The sequence below is a fragment of the Engraulis encrasicolus genome, chromosome 20 (assembly GCF_034702125.1).
Source record: "Engraulis encrasicolus isolate BLACKSEA-1 chromosome 20, IST_EnEncr_1.0, whole genome shotgun sequence".
In the NCBI taxonomy this organism is placed as follows: Eukaryota; Metazoa; Chordata; class Actinopteri; order Clupeiformes; family Engraulidae; genus Engraulis; species Engraulis encrasicolus.
This window is the reverse complement of record NC_085876.1, coordinates 8,307,564-8,328,942: the sequence shown is the minus strand read 5'-3', so window position 1 is coordinate 8,328,942 and position 21,379 is coordinate 8,307,564. Positions and strand designations below refer to the sequence as shown.

Here is a 21,379-nt window from a genome sequence, read left to right as displayed (position 1 = left end):
TACAGGGGGGGGCACTTTGTCAAAAAAATCCTTGCTGAATCATTTAAAAAAAAAAAAAAAAACCTTACACAGGATAAACACAGACATACGGTATGGGCCCACTACAGTCCGTCGCCCACATTATAGTGAACCATTAGCTCCACCCCATACTCATAGAAGTTAAAAAAAAAAAAAAAAACATGGTAGAAACAGCACCACAAGTACCTGTACAGTTCTGTGGAGAAATACATTACATCGTGCCTCTGTACGTGAGGGTTCTCCGGTTTAACTGGGGCATGGCCTTTCCCTGAGTGTGTAGAGTTACTGCCGACCGACTGCTTTCCCTCACATAAAACATGTAGCACTCCTGCTGATGTGGTTATCAAACACATACCAATGTACAGTACACCCCACTTGAGTTTAACTAAGAAATCAGCCATGTTGTTCAGTTGCTTTTAAAAAAGACAAACCCTTCTTTCCTTCGTACTATTACTGTTCTCTAACACTTACACTTTCATTCTACCTTGTGCAATTACATTCCACTCTTTGACGCTACCTGTGGTTTCTTTTAGCAGAGGATTTTCAAGCAGTTCCAGCCTCATTTGGCTACATTTGACAGCAGTTTACATTGGCACAGAAGACACTGGGTAAACATATTGTGTTTTGTGGGTGTGGGGTGGATGTTGTGGAGAAATATAGTATGTACATCACAATGTCAAATGTAGGTTTGTTCTATGACTGCAGTCTTTCATCACTGGGTATTTGTTTTTAATATTTACACTGGGCAGTGAGGTTTGTGTGTGTGTGTGTGTGTGTCTGTGTGCTTTTGCTCCGGTGTGCATGTGTCTCCACACAAGTTCAAGCTGTGTCCAAAACAATAGGCCTCCATGGTGTCCAAATAAGGGCAACTTGGGCTGACCACAAAAAACTTTGGTTGGCACTGCCAGGTTGTTAAAGTGTAGAATCTGAGTCCAAACGCCATCCACCTTTGCAAAATATAATACAAGATTCTCTGGTGGTTGTGTGTTCCCAGACCCAGACACAAGAGGTTGGTCAATTGTTGTGACTGAAATTGTAATAATCTCCATTAGTTGATAACAAAAAATAATATTTGTGTTTGGTACAATAAGGCTATCAGAGGATAGATGGTCTCCAGACCATCTCCAGGTCCTTCGTCTGCTATCCCAGGTTGTTTCCCATCTGTTTAAAAGAAAACAAACATGTGAGTGTACATCTATGTATGACAATCTTTATGTTTCCTCCCCTCCTTTATCCACAAAAATCATTCCATCTAATCCATACCCAAATAATGACGTAGTCGCAATCAATAAAAAAAGAGTACAGTGTGCACGATGACATGATTAATCATGTACGCCAACAGATGTCTTGCGTTAAAGGGGAAAAGCGGAAATCTAGGTCACAAAATCAGAGTGAGCTTGAGGTTTGTCTCCTGTCCTATACTTAGTAACATGATACTATTAACAGATTGAAAGCCTACACAGCAGACAGACAGCAGAAATACAGACACACACTCTAAAAGCCTAATTCACAGAGGGTTTTTTGCGCCCAGCACACTGTACTGTGCATGCTAAGAACACTGCTTTCACAGTGTGCTGTTTGTTTGCAACATGCAGTATGTCTTTTTTTATCATTGAAACAGTTAAAACCATCTCTCGTTTATGTGATAAACTACAAAAGTAGGAATTAAAGGGATCAGAGGTGTTGTTTCCATTTAGCAGGATATTTTTGAAAACGCATTGATGTTGGCCTTCCGATTCCACAAATACAGTTTTAAAAGAGTTTTAAAATCCACATATCAAAAATATGACTGAAGAAAATATCCCGTTTAGAGGGCTAAAACGCACCTGTTACAATGGAGTTTTTATTTTTATCCACATGTTGCATTTACACCTAAACAGGAGAAAAAAATATCCACATTTAAACATATTCGGCTAAGTGGAAACAGCACCTCAAAAACAGTATAAGCATCACAATAATACTTAATAACACCAAAATAAATAATACTAAAACAGAAAAGAAAACACAACTACAACACAAAGAGACGTTTCAAAATACATACATTTTGGATCATATACTCAGTTAAGTGCAAAAGTACTCAAAACAGTGCAATACCTCGAAACGGCTGTAGACTTTCTTCTCCTTTCGGAAGCTCTCGATCCTCTTCAACAGGTTATCTCTATCCTGGGGGTTGGAGGGAGCCCGACCACCAAACCGGCTTTTGACCTGCAATCGGTCGGTTGTCTGACCTGCGCCATCGACGCCCCCATCGCTCTCCGTTGACTCGTGCTGCTTTGCCATTTCCAGTCGGTTCTTCTGACTGTTGGCAGAAATCTGCTCGAGTATCACTTTCGTGTCATCCCTTAGGTTGCTGCTGAAAAGGACGTTGGCCGTTGAGGTCTGGTAGCGAGATTGGACAGGCTTATTTGGTGCCTTGTGGTTCTCCGTAGAGCTTGCCGAGTGGTCTGACTTTGCATCTGTGGTCCCCTCTTTCGTTTCTGGGACTGTTTTCATGGTCTTGCTATCTGATGCTTGGGTTCCCTTCTTTTCTCCCTTCGATCCTATGAAGCCCTTGAGTCTCTGTGTCTGTTTCTTCAGGAAGTCGAGCGCTTTGGTGTCCTTTCCGTCAGCATGTAATGTGTTCAGTGAAGTGTTGGAGCCCTGACGTGTGAGGCTGCCATGGTCACGCGATTCAGAGGGTGCCACGGATGAACTTTGGCTACGGGACTTCTTCATTTCGCTCTTCTCTGCATCTGTGGCATCTGTCAGTATTTCTTCACCAGCCGACAGACGGTGTGACAGGGTAGTAGTTGAAGTAGTGTTTTTAAATGACTTCAGGGGGTCCTTTTTGAAAAACTTGGGCGAGGGGAAGGGCTTCAAAGTTTTCGCATCTTTCTTTACCTCAAGGCTTTCCTCTTTCTGTGTATCGGTGGTTGTGTTGTGCTTCTCCAAAACCAGATCGGGAGGTTTTGGTTTTACTGAGGTCACCAGAGGCTTTGATGTTGGCCCTGGTTTTACATGTTCTGCCTCGCTGACTTTAACTTCAGGAGGTTTGTCAGCAGTAGTTGTGGAGGTTGAAAGATCAGACTTTTTCAGTCCTGTTCCATGAGTTCTTTCTGTGCTGGATTCCAGTTCTTCCCTTGCTACTTTTCTCTTTGCAGCGAGTTCTTTAAAGTATAGAAGTCGGCTTTCGGGATCATTCATGTTCAGGGTTTTTACATCTTTTTTCTCATTTGCTGATTCTTTCTCTTCAGTAGTTTTGGATGTTTCCACTTTGGTTTTATTGGTGTCCTCTTTGGTCTCTTCCTTTAATTCCGCTAAGGCCTTTTTCGTCGTCTCGCCAGATGTCACAGCGTTGCTGTCTGAGGTTTTTGGTTCTGCTGAGTCAGTAGCTTGATTCCTCTTGTGCTTGCTCCAGTCAAAAGGCTCCCTTGACAGTGACCTCCTCTTCTCCAGGATTTCAGCCACCACAGATGAGGTTTTAATACCGTCACCGTCCTCCGCCGTGGACGCATTGTGCGTCTCTAACTTCGAGGAGCTGAAAATGAGTGAAGATCTCAGACGAGAGCTCCTTTGCAGCATTGGGTTTATTCGGGAGCGGAAAGATTCGTGTTTGGTAAGGCCATAATCTCGTCCCTCTGCCTCGTCCTCAGTCCCCAAAGAGGAAAGAGAGTCCGCTGGCTTCATCTTTGACTCGTCAGCTATGTTCAAGTCCTTGGAACTGTCCCTAATGCCTTTTCTGTCAGGAAGGATAGGTTTACCATATTTTGGTCGCATATCCAGTTTTGGCCTGTTGGGATGCTCCCTGGTTTCAAATCTCCGCTCAGAGTCCGGTTCGTCGAAGGCGTCAGGGCCAAGAGGTTCCTGTGCACACTCGTCATCTGCGTCCTCATACGCACTGAGATACGAGCTGATTCTCCAGTCTCTCAAGCCCTGCTTTGCATCGTGGTCCTGTCCTCCATGGTCTCCCTTAGCACCATCAAACCTCTGTTTTAAGTCTGGCGGGTGAGTTTGAGTCGGGGAACTCTGGCACGCGTATGATTGGCCCGCCGTGGGCCTCTTGTGGCCTGTTGGGTCGTAGCGTCCTGCATGCGGGTGAGACTGTCCATGGCTGAGGTCGTCAGACGTCAGGACATTGTAATCGGACGGTGGCTCCAACTCGGGCATGTACCCGCCATCGGAGTGCTGGTCCGTGTGCTTTAGAGCACGACTGCGGAGCTGCTCGTAAGCTCCTCCAAAGCCCTCAGCATGGTGCATGTGTTGCTCCCTCTGGTACTGTTGCTCCATTTCCTCCAGGTTACTCATGACGCGGTGCTTCATGTACGTGCGCGACGAGGAGTAGCTCTCCTGCGTGCCCTCGGCATAGCTGTGCCTCTTGAAGGCGTTCCTCTCGACCTGCTGCGAAGCCATGAAGGAGCGCCCGCCCTGCTCCATGTAGCCCTGCTGCTGCATGCGAAAGGACTGCTGCGAGGAGTACTTTCCTATCTTCATGCCTCCACCGCCATGCTCCATGGTGTGACGGAAGGGGTCCTCTCGCCTGAATTGCAGTGAAGAATCCACACGGTCACCGAAGGCATAAGAGGAGAGCTCTGCTTGGCGGAAGTAGCCGCGCGTCTGACGCATGGACTGGGACCTCTTGAGGCTACCAAACTGGCTGCTGCCGAAGTACCCACCGCCTTCGGAGGGCACCAGTGCGTTTTCCAGCACCAAAGGCTGGGACTGGGCGAAGAGGATTCGAAACTCCTCATCAAAAGTGGCCACCAACTCCCCCAGGAAGAGATGGGCGATGCAGCGATGGATCTTCTCAAAAGACCACATGAAGCTGTCAATAAACAAGATGAGACAGATTAGAAGCTCTCACTGAAATGTTTATAAAGTGAAAGAGAAAGGCAGCCTCATTGATCATTTTGATAACACACATTGCACAATAAAATGTGCCCTCTGCATTTCACATGTGACTTATTTATGGTAACCAACATTAAAACTAATTAACCAATATTTACGTGAGATGATACAATAGAACAGTTTTTTCAGTATGCCTCATGTGCAACAGATGTTAAGACACAAATGATCTGTACAGTTCATAAAACATGTATTTAACTGTATGGGATGAGGTCAACCATAAACCCTAAACTGTGGGAGTGGCAGTTCCAGGTCAGTTTTTTTTCATGGAAGGTTCTTACCTGTAATTTCCACTGAGCACAGCTCTGCAATCGGTCATCAGGAAACGGTCCATCACCTGTCCTTTAAATGACTTGCCCGTGCGGCAGAAGTACGTGACACCCGATACAGTCCGTACACGCATCATCTATAACATAAACACACATGCCCACATGTGGATTTAGCCTAACTTGCTAAGCTTTTTGTGGAAGTATGAAGGTAGTAAATAAACACAGAATACATGGAACAGACAGCAATAGTGTGATAGAAACACCTTCAGTACAGATCAGATCGCCAGGGATCCGATTCAGTGTTTGCTGAAACAGCAAACAACAACTACATCATAACATTAATTTGTCTTCAGTGACAGATTAAGACTTTGTCATTGCCATTTTGATGACAACAAGCTTTCAATTGAGGCCTTGCATTAAAGCGCTAATCACAGGGAATGGACTGCTCAGATTGCTAAAGCTTTACTTCTGAGTCATGGGGTGTTTTATCTTATGGAAGACAGGCTGCCATAAGAAATTAATAACTTACATGAATCATCTCCAAGTTGACTTTGCAGTTTGTCACCATGTTGAGAAAATGGTAGGCATTCTGTTCGTCTAGCAGGATGTAAACGGGCACGTGGCGGGCGGCAGCATCCAGGAGGTCAGCAAAGAGATCAATGTCTGTAAAGATGTCCATCACCACGGCGATGACCTTTCAAAACAACAACAAAAAAAACATCAAGGGAAAGTCTTTACACTAGGCAATATAAAATGATGTCGAGTTAAGTGATATCGCTGCTGAACTTCAAGCTACCGGACCCAGGGACCAAGGTTGGGGTTCAAAATCAACATAAACAACTCATGATATGCATGAGAACATCATAAAAATGGGTGCCCTTCACAGTTGGATACTGGATATATGTGTGAGTGTGATAAGGATGGATGGATGTTGTAAGATGCCAAATGAAAAATTAAGCCTGGAAAAAATCTGCTTCATCTTCTCCGCATTCTTGGCATTCATGGCTGGTTCAAAAGTTTGCCTTTGTTGATGTCGACACTGCTGATAATGCAGTTCAAATATTTTCACTCCAAGTGAGCCTTACAACGCAGATGAGTTAACACAATAGTCGTTAATCATCCTTCAGACATGACATAGTACATAACACCCATGAACACTTCAGCAGCATGTCCTACATACGGATGCATGGAACACTACAAGATATATTTTAACACATTATCTTGGTTTTAAAAACAATCCAGTTCTGTTGAGTCATGCCACAAATGTGATGTACTGCATATTAAATTGCCATTTTTTATTTAATTCCCACAAGATCATAAGAAGAGAATTTCTCCTTTATTTTAACAGGTCCATTGCGTTTCTAAAAGCTGTTATCCAGACTCCCCAACCGCTTCTCATATAATACAATACAGATTACATCATACAACATATTTTGCTGTGCTTTCTTTACTTTAACAGGGTCCGTTGTGTTTCTAAAATTTACCAATATATTACATTATTTATATATATATACATATACATATATATATATATATATATACATATATATATACAGTGAGGAGAATAAGTATTTGATCCCTTGCTGATTTTGTTGGTTTGCCCACTAATAAAGACATGATCATTCTATAATATTAATGATAAAATGTATTCTAATATGGAGAGACAGAATATCAAAAAGAAAATCCAGAAAATAGCTTTGAAGAATATATTTTAATTGATTTGTATTACATTGAGGAAAATAAGTATTTGACCCCTCTAGTCAAAGAAGACAAAATACTTGGTGGCAAAGCCCTTGTTTTCTCGTACAGAGGTCAGATGTTTCTTTCAGTTAATGACAATGTTTGTGGATATATTAGAAAGGATTTTTGTCCACTTTTCTTTGCAGATCATCTCTAAATCATTGAAGTTGTATGACTGTAGCTTGGCAAATGGGAGCTTCTGTTCCCTTCATCGGATTATTATAGGGTTAATGTTTAGAAACTGTCTAGGGCCACTTCATGACCTTAATGTGCTTCTGCCTGAGCTACTCCTTCGTTGCTTGGGCTGTATGTTATGGATTATTATCATTTTGGGAGGCCAATCCATGACCCACCTTCAGTCTAGTGGTGGTGGGAAAGAGGTTGGCATGCAGCATTGTACGTTTACATGTCTCCCTCCATCCATTTCTTGACGATGTGAAGTTGTCCTGTGTCTTGGCCAGACAAACAACCTCAAAACATAATGTTACCACTTTCATTTATGATGTTGGAGAAGGTGTTGTTCTTGGGATCATAGGCAGCATTTCTCTTCCTCCAAACACATTGTTGTTGGCAGTTGTGTTAATGCCAAACAGCTTGATTTTGGTGTCATCTGATTCCAGCACCTACCAATCATATCCTAATCCAGTTTGATGTTCATTGGCAAACCTCAGGTGAGCCTGAACAGGTTCCTTCTGAAGCAGGGGTACCATACATGCACTGCAGGATTTTAATTCCCTGTGGTATTAAGTGTTTCCAATAGTTTTCTTAGTGATTGAGGTCCCAGCTGCCTTGAGATCATTTCCTAGCTCCTCTCATACAGTATTAACGGGGCTTTATCTCTTTTTTTCTGGTTATTAAATTCCCACAAGGTCAAATCTTGTATGGAACCACAGACAGGCCTAAGATTGATGATTGATGATCATTTTGTATGTCCTAAAATTGGGAAGAAATGCACCAACAGTTTGCTCCTTAATATCCAGGAGCCCATTTCAGCCTTGTTGGGTTCTAAAATCTTGTCCCTGACATCCTTTGACAGCTTTTTGGTCTGTCCCATGTTGGCGAGTTTAGTTTGATTGATTGACTGATTCTATGGACTGATTCTGCAGATTCAATGTGTCTTTTGTGTAGGTTACTAGGTGTGTTCAATTCAGATAACAAGTTGATTGGAAGTGCCATTTGATCTGCGGGATCAGAACTCTTAATAGTTGGCAGGGGATCAAATACTTATTTCCCTCAATTAAATATCAATCAATTAATATATATTCTTTAGAGTTAATTTCAGGATTTTATTTTTGATATTCTGTCTCTCCATATTAGAATACATATTATCATTAACATTTAAGACTGATCATGTCTTTATTAGTGGGCAAACCAACAAAATCAGCAAGGGATCAAATACTTATTCTCCTCACTGTATATATATATATATATATATATACATATACATATATATATATACGATGTACAGTATTTAGAGCGCATACTCAGCCGTGTGCTCACCTGTTGCGCGTTCTTGATAAGCCGCCGCGCCTGCTCCTTGATGCTCGGCATCTCTGGGTCAGAGGGGTTCACCAGGGTCGTGACCTCCGTGGGCCCCACGAACGAGTGCTGTGGCAGCGGCCATCCCAGGTCCAGGCCCGGCGCGTCCAGGTCCGAGTGCATGGGCCAGTAGGTGTCGGACGAGGTGTCGTCCTCCGTCGGATGGTACGTGAGCTCCAGCTGCGAGCCGGTCCTGGAGGGGGCCTGCTGCTGGGACTGCGGCGGCTGCACGTGCCGCTTGATGTGCTCGATCTCCAGCTGCGACAGGAAGCCCACCACGTTGGCGCTCTGCAAGAACTGGTGGTAGCCCTCCTCGTCGTTCTCGATGAGCTCATCGATGGCCAGGCGGTACTCTTCGCGGTAGTGGGGGGGCAGGTAGTTGGGGTCCAGGGGGTTCTCCCCCACCGAGGAGCTCTGCGAACGGTGGGCCATGGCCAATGGTACGGTAGGAGGGTGAGGTGAGGTGAGGGGGGAGGTTGGGGCTTAGAGGGAGACCTAGAAGGCAGAAAAACAATTTTGATTATCAAAGGCACTGCTAGAAAAATACCATCAAAATATATCATGTATTTCCTCCTCAAACGGATTCCTGTCAGAACTGGGCCCTTGGAATTGTTCCATGTGTTCCCCTGGTGATTATGGGAACATATCTGTTTTAGAGAAAGGCCATTGTCCCTATTTGAGTATTGCGTTATATTTGTCCTAGACGAGATTCTTTGCGTAGCCCGTACAGTATGTTTTTTTATTATCTAATTATTGGATGTTCGGCACAAAATATGTACCATTTATGGTAGCCAAGAGTCTGAAAATGACCAATTGTTTCACTCAGAATTCCGAAACACTGAATTTGTAGAGAGCTTTGAAGTAGGCTTAGTCATTTTAGCTGTGTGTTGCATTAAAAAATGAAGTCATCTCTTTCATTATTAAATACCCATCCTTTCAGTTTAGCTTTTACTGAACTAAAAGGAACAAAATACCCCATTTTGACTGATTTATTACATGCAATTTTTAAAACATACGGTGAATCAGAAATCATAGCAGCTAATCCTAATCACAGTTTGGCTTCCTTCCTGCCAAAGTACATAGAAGTGATACTTCATGTAAAGGTCACCAGAGGCTGGCTGACTGGAAAGGCTGGTGTTGCCTTTGAGTTGTCTAAACACGCAGGTGTAGGTGTATGCGGTGTTGAGATGCAGTCAGGCAAACCGCATTTGTTAAGTCTTAACAGCTTATTACCGAACACCCTGTGGTGGTGAAATGAAAATGAGCACACAGTGAAAAAAAAAAGTGACGCTAATTCAACACTTAGAGATTGGATTCAGCATTCTCTGACTTGTATTTGGTCCAAGAGTACTCCCTAAGTGTTGATATAACACTTCACTTTCACTGTGTAGAGACAATAATGCGCCTGGCTTTTTTTTTACTCCACACAATAATCATAGCCTCGAAAAACAATTCTGCATCTTTCCGTGATCTTTCTCGTGATCTGTGACTTTTGACTCGCCCTGCCTGTCTGTGGCATGTCCACACACCTAGAAAATGATGACACACCCTGCACCTTGTAACACGCCCTTTTCAACTCGCAAGTTCCTGGGACGGAACCTGCTTCTAGTTATCAGGTCGTAGGTTAGGGCATTCCTCTCTCGCTGTCTGACAGAAGTGTTTGGTTAAGGTTATATACATAAGTATGGCTATCTTTATTCTGTGAAAATATTACTGAAGGATTTTGTATATTTAGTGTATATTCACTGTATAGTCTTCTAATAAAGTAAGTGAGGATCAATAGCAAAGGGTAAATTCAAACATTGACTTTGAAGTGAGTGGTTTGGACATTCTGTCTTCAATGTCAGCAGACTGCTTAGAACAAAGAACATGGCTTACATGTACGATTCATGTTAGAAAATCAATTGTTAACTGAAATTTTAAAGATAAGGATAACACTTAGAATAGGGTTTACATGTAAGGCACTAATATAATATATGCCTAATGCCTGTCTGTATGAGCTTACTAAGTCCTTTGAAATAAACAAATGACACATTTTTCTGAACACATCTTCTAACATAAGTTACTAATACAGTCAGTAAGGCATGTGTAAGTGTCTAGCACGATCCCTATTCTAAAGTGTTACCAAGATAAGATAGACGTAGCCTGTAAGGACTAATTTCCCTTCATTCTCCCTCACCCCCTCAACGATGCACATTACAAGGCTGTTTTTATGGTGTAAACACCACTGCTACTGGAAGGGGAGCTATATCTATTTGGAGTGATAGCACTTGCATAACCACAGCAACAAAACAATTTCTACATCTGCAAGTGCGAGTTTCGCAATCCATCCTTTGTGTGTGTGTGTGTGTGTGTGTAACGTGTGTGTGCGCGTGTGTGTGTGTGTGTGTGTGTGTGTGTGTGTGTGTGTGTGTGTGTGTGTGTGTGTGTGTGTGTGTGTGTGTAACGTGTGTGTGCGCGTGTGTGTAGACCTGTAATTGCTGTGATGCTCTCATGTACTTGATCAAACATGCTCTGTCTATGCCACCTCATCAACTTTTTTACGCAGGCAGATGGACACTGTAAACTCACTGAATCACAGTGCATTGCCATATTAGGATAACTGAGGAAGAAAGGGCATCCCAAAGTAACCACTTCCTCTTTATAATTACAGTATATCCTGAAGCTTTTAGCGAAATCACGCTGGTGTTTATTGGCTTATTCCAAATATTATTCTACAGTATGAAGGTTTTGTTATGTAAAAACTGTTTATAAGACATCAGAAACCACTCAAAAGTTGAACAGCATTGCAGCTCTGCTGAGCAAAGAACTCCCACTTTTTTATTGGGCTATTTCTGGTTCTCTAAAAAAACACACACACACAAAATCAACTGGACAAACGCCATTGCGGTCTATTCCAAGGACTGCTTATTATTTCCACCATACTCGCAATTAGCTCCATACTTTTCCATGGCTTCCCCCAGTCAGGTCGAGATTCAAAAGAAAACAGCGCGCGCAAATACATTAGAGTGGAGCAGACCGGCGGCATGTATGGGTGTGTTTGCCTAGTTGCCACGGAAACATGGTCTGTGGTCTGGTGTGGTTGGCACAGGATTACAGAAAGTGACTCAGAGAGAGAGAGGGAGAAAGAAAGACAGAGGGCGAAAGAGTGATAGAAAGAGCAACAGAGAGAAGGGAGAGATAGGGGGAAAGAAAGAAAGAGAGAGAGAGAGAGAGAGAGAGAGGAAGAGAGAAAGAGAATTCTCTTGTGACTAAGCATTCAGTGACTCACTGTTGTAGCCTGAAGCAGGGAGTCACTCACTCACTACCATTGAACGGCTGCTGTTCTCCAAGTCGTGTTGTCACAGTGTATAGGCCTGCCCTTCATGTTATACGCCATTCAACCTCACCCACACGCTCCAAGGGTTTTCTAAATGATAACTTTTTGACCTGTTTCGAAACTGTGCTATGTGTGTGCATCCGCACACTCATGCTCAAAACATGCAGAGATATCTTGTCTCTTCTAGTGTGTACTATCCTCAAACAAGAACACAATCAGTTAAGTGAGAGATTCACTATAGAATACAAGAGTAATATTAAGTAGACTAATACAGGTGTGGCAGTTACACTAGATACTGTAGTGCTGGCACATTCACAGTAATTGATAATGGGGGGGGGGGGTAGTAACTTAGTGTCATTACAAATTATGGTGTCATATCTTGATGTAGTTTGTAACATATTTGTAAATGTAACATAATGCAATATAACACAATATTATGTTAGTTAAAGGTTAAAGAGGCCATTGCTTCATGTGTTAGTAGGAAAATAAGACAACGTGTCAGAACAGAGCATCAGCATTGGAATGCTCCTGTAACACTTGCTGTGCAGAAACTAGTTCTACACCCTTCGGGAGGGTACGGTTTCAGCAGCACGAGAGTAAAAACTGAAGGCCTACGTGAGCACCTGAGACGACGCTAACAAGATATTGTGATTCAAATGTAGCCCACTTTTACTTACAAATGAATCATGACTCTTTTTACTCCAGGCTTTTCTACCATCTACCGGTTACAGCCACATGCGTGAATCCAAAAAAACATCTTCAGGCATTTCCTTAGCAAACGGGTCCATGCACAGACACGTCCACAGGGTGATGTTTTGTTAATTAAAAGATTTGGGGTTTTTTGTGCACAGAGGAATTGGCTGGCTCACACAATAAAAAACGAGGTGTCAGTATTTCCGAGAAATCCAGATTGAGTATGTTACTTCCAGCAATGCGGAAAGTCAAACAGTCAAACAGTGGAGTCAAAGGTCAGCGTAAAATTCTATTGGTGGCCAGTGTAATTTCAACTGTACAGCTCTTTAATATTTAGGCAACACAATATTGTGTAGAAAACTGAACATAGCCTACAGGTTACACTGACCAAAGAGTAAACATAGCACTATTTTGAGTTGGTCCAAATGTTGTCGGAAACAGTGTTAACACCGGTATATTTCACTGGGCTGTATGTATTTCGTAACATTTACCGTATAGCAATGCCGTCTGAAAATGGCCACTTTCCTGTGAACTGTACATTCTTGGCAGAGTTACCCATACCTGTATATTGGTGAATGGGTGCATTCTCAGTACATTACGGCAGAGAAGCATGTAACTATTTTACTCATACTTGTGATTGTTCCAAGTTCACAACAACCATTGCCATTACACCAAACAAGAACAACTGTCTTTGAATAGCATATACACTAGTCCTTTACAAACTGTGGAAAAAGACAGGAGGAAAAAGGAAAAATTCAGGGACAAAGATATGAATTTGTACGTACTGTAGTGGGTGGACTCAGTGGCAAATAATCAAATGTTTTTTTTTATTCAGTCATCATGCTCAAGTAGGGATGCAAATTATCGATTAATTCATTAATCATTAGTTGATAGCCTTATCGATCGACTTACGATTAATTGATAAGCTGCGTTTCCCCCCCGAAATCTCAATGTTTCTCGAAAAAAAAACTACCAAGTCTAAAAATTTTAATTAAAAAGTGAGATAAAATACCACATTTAAATTAATTCTATTTCAATTCTTTAATCCAAAGGTGATTTAAATATTCCCACTATTCACGCCCCTCTTCACACACACTCTTCACATGCCCATTTCACCTGGATCTCTTGTCAGTTGAATTGTCGATTAATTGCGATTAATGTTTTTTTAATCGATTAATGCATTGATCGATTAAAGTCGATTAATCGATTAATCGTTTGCATCCCTATGCTCAAGTCGTGCTGATGTTGATACAGTATGGAATAATAAGGAGATCTGATATATAACATAACTGAAAATGAATAGAGCCCAACCCCTATAGTAATCACACAGTTGAACACTTTCTCTACCCACACATGCCAGATGTCGCACTACATTGCCAGTACACACATAATTTATGTTTTTTTCATGTCACTTTGCAAACTAAGCACTTTTGTCTTCCCATGTCTTCATGATGTGTCACTACAGTCACTGTCTGTTTCCTATGTTCTTCAGTTGTGAAGGTGACCAGATGTTTTACATTTTAATAGGGACAGTCCCTGTTTGGAAGCCAACAACAGTGCTAAAACACCCAATAAAAGACTACTTTGTGCCCTGCTGTTGTAACTATTGAACATTGGAATGTTCTGTGGAATGTTCCCAGGGCAAATAAGGGTTACACAGAATGAAATAAAATGACCCTCATTTTATAACTAGGCCTACATACTGTATGTTGACAACAGAACTATCCAGGGATGTGGTTCTTGACAGCGTTGTTGCTATGTTAGCAACTTACTTGGATGCAATGCAATTTCGCATTGGCAATCTACTAAGTCGGTAACTGGTATGATGATCTGCCGATCACTGATCACTGCCCATCACAGAAACAATTGGAATCTTTCCTTTTAGTAGTCCTCAGACTATTAGTAATCTGACTGTCTACAGTATACTGACATTTTCTAAATTGAGGTAGACCAATCATAATCACAATTTGCATCAGCCTATGTACAACTAACAACTAACAAACTAAGATTTAAATAAAACTGAAGTATTAGGATAGTCTCTACCGCATACAAGAAGCAAAACACTGTCAAAGAGCCTGGAGTTAACAGCGCCTTAGGCTACCATGTGCGGCTGCTGACTAAGGGATGGGGATGAACCTGTTAGCTTCATCTTGACAAGTTTCTCATACTCTGCATTTTCAGTTGAGTGTTGCATTGTTAGATGTCTGATGGTTAGTGGTCCTCGAGGGATTTCATCATTACATAGCTTACATTACATTGCATATGGCAAGATTTACATCTTAAACTGGGCTTACACTGTGCGACTTTTGCCCCGATTTGGCACTCGCACGACTTTTTGAGAGTCGGGCCGATTTCTTGTTCAATCGCAGGTCAATCGTGAGTCTCGCATCGTGCAGTGTACATGGGGTAACGACAAGCGATTTCGCCTCACGATCGTGCAATCGCAGGGTCGCAAGAAAATCAAAACGGTTTGAAATTCTGGTCGTGGCTCGTGCGTAAATCGCACAGTTAAAGCAGCGCTACGTCCCGATTTGACACTTCACATGCACAAATTAATAGGGCCGTGCAATTCGCTGTTGAGCGCGACCTCATCTCCACCTCAGGTGCGCATGTTCCCTCCTCTGCAGATCGGGGAAACATGCCTGTCGCGTCGTACAGTGGAAGCATTTTGCTCGCATCCGACTGTCGGCTCGTGTAGTGTGAGGACGTGAGTCGTGAGCTGTGAACTTTTAAACAGTGAAATTCCATCGTGCAGTGTGAGCAGAAGCTTAAGACCCACGAGTGAAAATATGCCCGGCTTTACAGGAGAAGTCATTGTGTTGTCAAGATGCACCTGTAGGCCTACTGTAGTCTTTTTGCCGGTTCTGTTAACACGTCTCGCCTTAGAAAATTGTCGCTAGTAATTTATGTCACATAATCTGTTTTGATGAGCATGTTTTTGCCCATACCAATCAGGCTGTTTTTAGCCAATATCGGCCGATCATGATCAGCAGCCGATTGATCTGTGCATCACTAGCCTACTGGTTAACAAAGATGTTTTCGAGAAACAGGGCCCAGAATCCTAATCACTTGTTCACAACATGGACTGTGTAGGTAGGGAAAAAACCATTCGAACACCACACAGACCTCTCAGACATGGCCTAGGTGAGCTCTACCCAGCAAGTGCAGTGACTCTGTTATCTGTGCTGCAAATGCTGTGGATCTCAGCTGGGTTCCATGCTATTTGTCCGAAAGTCCATTAGTTCAACATCCCATCAGTTCGACCACATCGGTAGACTAAAGCAGGCATGAGGATGAACTGTTTGGATGGTGGGTGGAATCCTCGTTTCAGAGAAAATCACTTAGTGTTCAAGGGGTGTGTACATTTGTGTACATCTGTACTTGTACATACACTGTAGTAAATGCAGCGCCTCTTTCAACCAAGTTGTCTCAGCTCTGTGCATGTGTACTGCCTTAACACATTAAGTGCAGTGCCTCTCAGCTGCGTACATCTGTACTACCGTAATGCAATAAATGCAATGCTTCTCAGTTCTGCACATTTGTATTGCCTGGCCGCAGTAAATCCAGCATTTCTCAGTTCTCTGTGCATCTGTACTGTCTTACATCAGTAACAGTTTCGCTCCATCTGTGCTGCCTTAAAGGAACAGCACACCTTATTTCAAGAAATTGCTCATATGTACTTAAGGCCTGGTAAAATATGATAATACATAGGATCTGATGATTACCTGATCCTATTCACCTGCATAGTCGGATGCAAAATGCATTTTGGGGGCCGTCGGCTCTGTTGCCTCTGCCAAAAGTTTTTTCAACTTTGATGGTTGCCGCAGATCCATTTGGCAATCAGACAGTGACAGCATGTAGGCCTACATGAAAATACAACCCCATTCAGCCAGACACGCCTTCTGTCAACCCTCAACGGTCCAGTGGCAATGTGAATGTAGGGAAACTGCAGTACCTTTCAGTTCTGCGCCTCTGTACTAACAGGGTAAGTGCAGTGCCTATTGGGTCACTGTACAAGTTCTCTACATCTCAGTTCTCAGTACCTCTCAGTTCTCTACATTCATACTGCCTTAACAGCCTTAAAGGGCTCGCTTGTAACCAGAGAGGGCCACTTCGCTGCCCTATCTCTTATCACTTTACGACCTCTGCCTGCCAGTTATCTACCTCTGTCTGTTCTTGTATCCTCCTATCCGCTCTACTTTGTTCACATTTCCTTTCTATTCCAGAAGTTGAAGGAGAGTGTGTGTGTGTGTGTGTGTGTGTGTGTGTGTGTGTGTGTGTGTGTGTGTGTGTGTGTGTGTGTGTGTGTGTGTGTGTGTGTGTGTGTGTGTGTGTGTGTGTGTGTGTGTGTCTATAAAGTTAGCTATGTGTGTATGCATCTATAAAGGCATTGAATGTGTACAGGTGGGGGTGGGGGTGGCCATAATGTCTGTGAAGCGATGTGCTACCTCTCTTTATTACTATCTCTTCTCTGTGTCCAGGGTGTGTGCTGCCATTAAAGTATGCAATATCCAGTCTTACCAGCCCATTGAGAGTATATACTCTCAATGTACCAGCCTTATTGTAGTGATATGCAGGAGGCTCTCATTACTAACCAAGCTGTGAAAGAAAGCAAAGTTCCCATATACTACAAAGCACAATTGCAATTTCACAGCATCAAACTCATATATAAATGCATAACTACATACAGTAATTACATACATAACTAGATATGCATACAATTAGATAGACATAAATAACCTGAGCATCAGTAATATCATTTGTCATTCTGAATGAGAACAAATAACCACTGAATTGTTGCTAGCCTGCCTGTTTACCACTTCAATCTCCAAGTTTCAATGGCCAGCTGGGCTGGAGACCAAAGCTGAAGGTTAAAGTGAAAGTGTTATTCCAAGAGGTTGTTGTAAATTACTTTCTCTTTGTTGATTTTGAAGTCATTCGACCACCAACGGTGCCACCAATCAAGCTCAGACAGAGATGCCTACAATTACAGCAGCCAACCAAGTAAGGACTTTTTTTTTCATAAACCCACATTTTTTAATGTTGATTAAATGAAAACATTGCTGTTTAGTAAAAATGCTCTAATGCATTCCCTAACATATCTTGTACATGCCTATAATGTACTTTCAGATGCTTTAATTGAATTACTTGAGGTACTTCATGTAGTTACAATTAGTACTTAGCACTGTGGACGATAACGGCATTTCAAGTTAAAGGGCCAGTGGGTAACATTCTCGCCCAATCGACTCTGTCAACTACATTCACCTTCATGCTGCAAAAACACAAGATATCACCCATGAATTTAGACATTCCGATGGTGCTAAGGCTTGAGCAGCTTTATCCTGCCTAATTTCCATCCGTTCCCAAAGTATTTCACGATGATGCATAAATATGGAGCGTCAACCCCAGTTCCAATAATGCAGGGGTGGGGAACCTTTTTCATTTGAGGGGTCACTTCAAATTCCTCCAAGGGCCATAGAAGTACTCCAAGGGCCGTACTATGAACACAAACCAGGATTTCCCCCTGCAATTTAGGCCTACATTGAAAGCAACTACTTTAAAACAGACCCCACCTTCTCTGGGTCCCCTAAATATAACTTAATTGTACTGCAAATGTAATTTCTAAGATTCCTTAACAAAATATGTGATATTTCATGTGAAGCTGCTTAACATTAAAATTATGTCAAGGGCCGGATGAAATGGCCTCAAGGACCGTAAACGCACCCCGAGACATAGGTTCTCCACCCCTGAATGAATGAATGATTTCATTTGACATTGTCAGTTCTAATACATTAAAAAAACAGAGTGTCAGGATAACACAGTAAAGCTTGGAGACTGATTTCCATTGTGGTCCTTTGATGTTAAATGGCAGTAGATGTTAAAATGACAAGAGTGGCACTGGGACAGAACTAAAACGTGTGTTGTTCCAACATTGAAGCGCATAAGCAGTAAATATTTGAAATTAGTGGCAGGGTTAAATGTTTATGAAAAAGGACAAATTTGTTGACGAGCAACACAAGACCCTGACAATGGACAACTAAAATACAATCCACAAGTCTCACTGTCACTCTCAAAACACAATGTTAACCAATCACATCTTGCAGTGATTGCTACTACCTGCAGCTCAACAGCCAATGAGAAGCGTCTCCCATGACAAAGAGATGTAGGCTGCAGAACAGATGGTGATGGAAGGAGGCAACATGATATGATATAGCTACTATAGCCATTGTCCTTGCTATATTCTTCTTAGCTATTCACACACTATCATGTTTTGTTTTGTGTGTTCTGGGTTGGTTGAAACCCCTTCCTCCCCCTCGAAACTCGCAAGAGAAACTTTTCCACTATGCTTCTATTGTGTGGTGCGGATTAATGCACAGGAGATATGGCTGAAGCCTAGGGGCCCTCAGTTGGCCAAAAGTTAAAAAAAGAAGTGATATTGAAAAAAACATCAAGTATATTCATTAAAGTATATTTTAAAACCTTGTTAATACTTCTCCATAGATGGCAGGCATGTTATCTTTAATTCCTAGCTCATAATTATGACACTCTCTATGTAAATTGATGTAATTTCATGTGCCTTTGGGAGTGGGGGGGGGGGGGGGGGGTTGTGCTATAGATATCATGGGTTTCCTCTGGCAGAAGGTGGCCACCTTGACAACAAACACCTACCATCTTGACTAGGCTAAAGGTCCCATGAACAGATACAGATTTTGTGTTGTGAATGTTGTTCATCCTAAAATGCATAGGCTACTTTTAGGTGTTTTCAAGTCATACTTTATAAAACTTATATAGGCTACAAAATACCCCTTCCAATGATGATAGTCACATGTCTCTCTGCCTAGGCCTATATACTCTGCTTAGGCCTACTATGCATGCTTTACTTTACTGCATACAATCATGCATTACTTACAAAAAGTGTGTATCATTTATATTCTCAAATAGGATATGATCTTCCTCTTACACAGAATGTTTACATTTAAGCTACAGTAGATATATGCAAATTACAACTGATAAGCGGTTATACACTATGTTGTTATCATGTAATGATCAGAAACAACTTGGCTGTCACACTTAATAAGTAGGCTAGTTGACACAGGTATGTAAAGCATGCATAAGTGATGTCTCCCTGATATATTAAGACCGTAATGTCATCCTCATGGTCCAGCCATTCCACTGCCTACACAATGTGTTTCAACACCTGATGCATTTGACTATTTGACAGGCTGTCAAAGCTTGATTGACTACCCCACCCCTCCCCCCCCCATAGTAGGCCTACCTGCTTTCTTGTTTTTTGGTGTGGTACAGGATGACTGAACTTTAAAATTAGTTATCAGTTGTGAAAATGACAGGGTGAGTCATCATGTAACACAACAACTATAATCATTTAAAAAGTAAGTTGAAATTTAAGTTTGCCAACTCACAAAAACAAATTTGCTTGTAGGCTAAAGGACAGATAATATTTATCTTAATTTAATTAGGAGTTTTGATTGAAATCTGAGATCATGGAGGTGTCCTCATAAGACAATACAGTCAGTGCATCCTTGATATTATTTCGAATGGTGGGCTGTCTAAAACGCATTTCAACAGGGCCTAAATTGCTCTTGGTGGTTCTTCACAGTTTGTTTTTTGAAAGTAGGCTACCACTACACCACAAGCTTGATTGTTTCAAATGAATGTTCACTAGCACTTGTCATGGCCTATGTGACACTCATCCCAACCCAGGCGTATGACTGGTTTTGATTTCCCTCTCAGTGCGCCTGAATGTTGGCACTCGCCATAACGGCACGAACTGATTAGGAACAACGGCAATGTCTGTTTTCGTCGATCCACTCAAACGTACGGAATCTGCTCTCACAATGGTACCCCCTGTCACTTTATCTACATTCAAATGGGGCAGCAAGGTAGGCCTACTTGTCACCTGTCGGTCCGCAACGGTCACTGCATAGGCTACCTTGAATAGGTAGGCTATGGACAATGCGCAAGCCTGTAGGAGTTGAACGTTTCCAATGGGCAAAGAAGAAACTACTCCATTGTTCGCAATGGACTGAAAACCTACCAAGATCAGCAGGAGAGCCAATACAACATGCAATTTGCAATATTTAGTTTTCAATTACAGCTTGCTAGAGTAAAGATACAGCAAAGCTACGCTGTCCAGTCTGGCTGGTGCCACTGATACTTGACAATAGGCTATGTTTACAATGAGGACGGACGGTCCTTGCTCACTTTGCGCACAAGTTTCTTCTCACCTAAATTTCTTCCAGTCGCTCCTCGATCTCCGGCAGTATATCCAACGACCTGCTCACACTTTTCCCATTCGAAGTCCAAGGTTACATTCCTGCCATCGCCCCGCGGACTCCACCCAAAGCGCTGCAAAACCTGTTCGCACTCGGCCGATTCCTGCTTTGCCCGTGCCTTCTGCCGAGGGAAAAAGTTACCAGTCGTCCTCTTCCCGTGTCTGGGATCGAGAGGCCCCTCCCATGGAACGTCACAGCTGTCTTAAAAAAAAAAGACAGAAGAAAAAAACTGAACAGGTTGACATAGAAGAAGAGAAGCTATAGCCTAATCGTTTTGTTTCACGGTGTGTTCGTGTTGTTGGGTGCCTGCGCGCATATCTATTAATCAATTTGTCTTGTTTGCTGTCTTGTTTCATATGGGTGTCCCTAGCTTGTCCACATGCGTCTGGTGGTGCGTCTGCCCACACACACACACACACACACACACACACACACACACACACACACACACACACACACACAGAGAGAGAGAGAGAGAGAGAGAGAGAGAGAGAGAGAGAGAGAAAGAGAGACTGCAAAAAAGAGAAATGGAAGCAAATGGAAAATCTGCATGTCTATACTTTTGGAGCAAGAAACTTTTTGAAGTTTCCAGGTTTCAAGGTCATAGAAACCAAGTCCAGGCGGAG

At 42.4% G+C, this 21,379-nt stretch overlaps 1 protein-coding gene across 2 annotated transcripts; it reads right to left on the bottom strand.

Moving 5' to 3' along the window:
• Nucleotides 1-84: 84 nt before the first annotated feature.
• On the bottom strand, nt 85-21,005 carry fam83hb (family with sequence similarity 83 member Hb). Of its 2 annotated transcripts, XM_063185331.1 has the most exons (7): nt 20,706-21,005; nt 8,409-8,942; nt 5,698-5,862; nt 5,181-5,305; nt 2,113-4,819; nt 1,845-1,890; nt 85-1,179 (listed from the first exon to the last, which is right to left on the bottom strand). In XM_063185331.1, the coding sequence occupies exons 2-6, from the start codon at nt 8,877-8,879 to the stop codon at nt 1,885-1,887; spliced, it is 3,474 nt and encodes a 1,157-aa protein (XP_063041401.1). In that variant the 5' UTR covers nt 8,880-8,942; nt 20,706-21,005; the 3' UTR covers nt 85-1,179; nt 1,845-1,884. The 2 variants fall into 2 exon arrangements, with proteins under 2 accessions (XP_063041401.1, XP_063041400.1); XM_063185330.1 differs by lacking the exon at nt 1,845-1,890.
• Between the last annotated feature and the right edge of the window lie 374 nt (nt 21,006-21,379).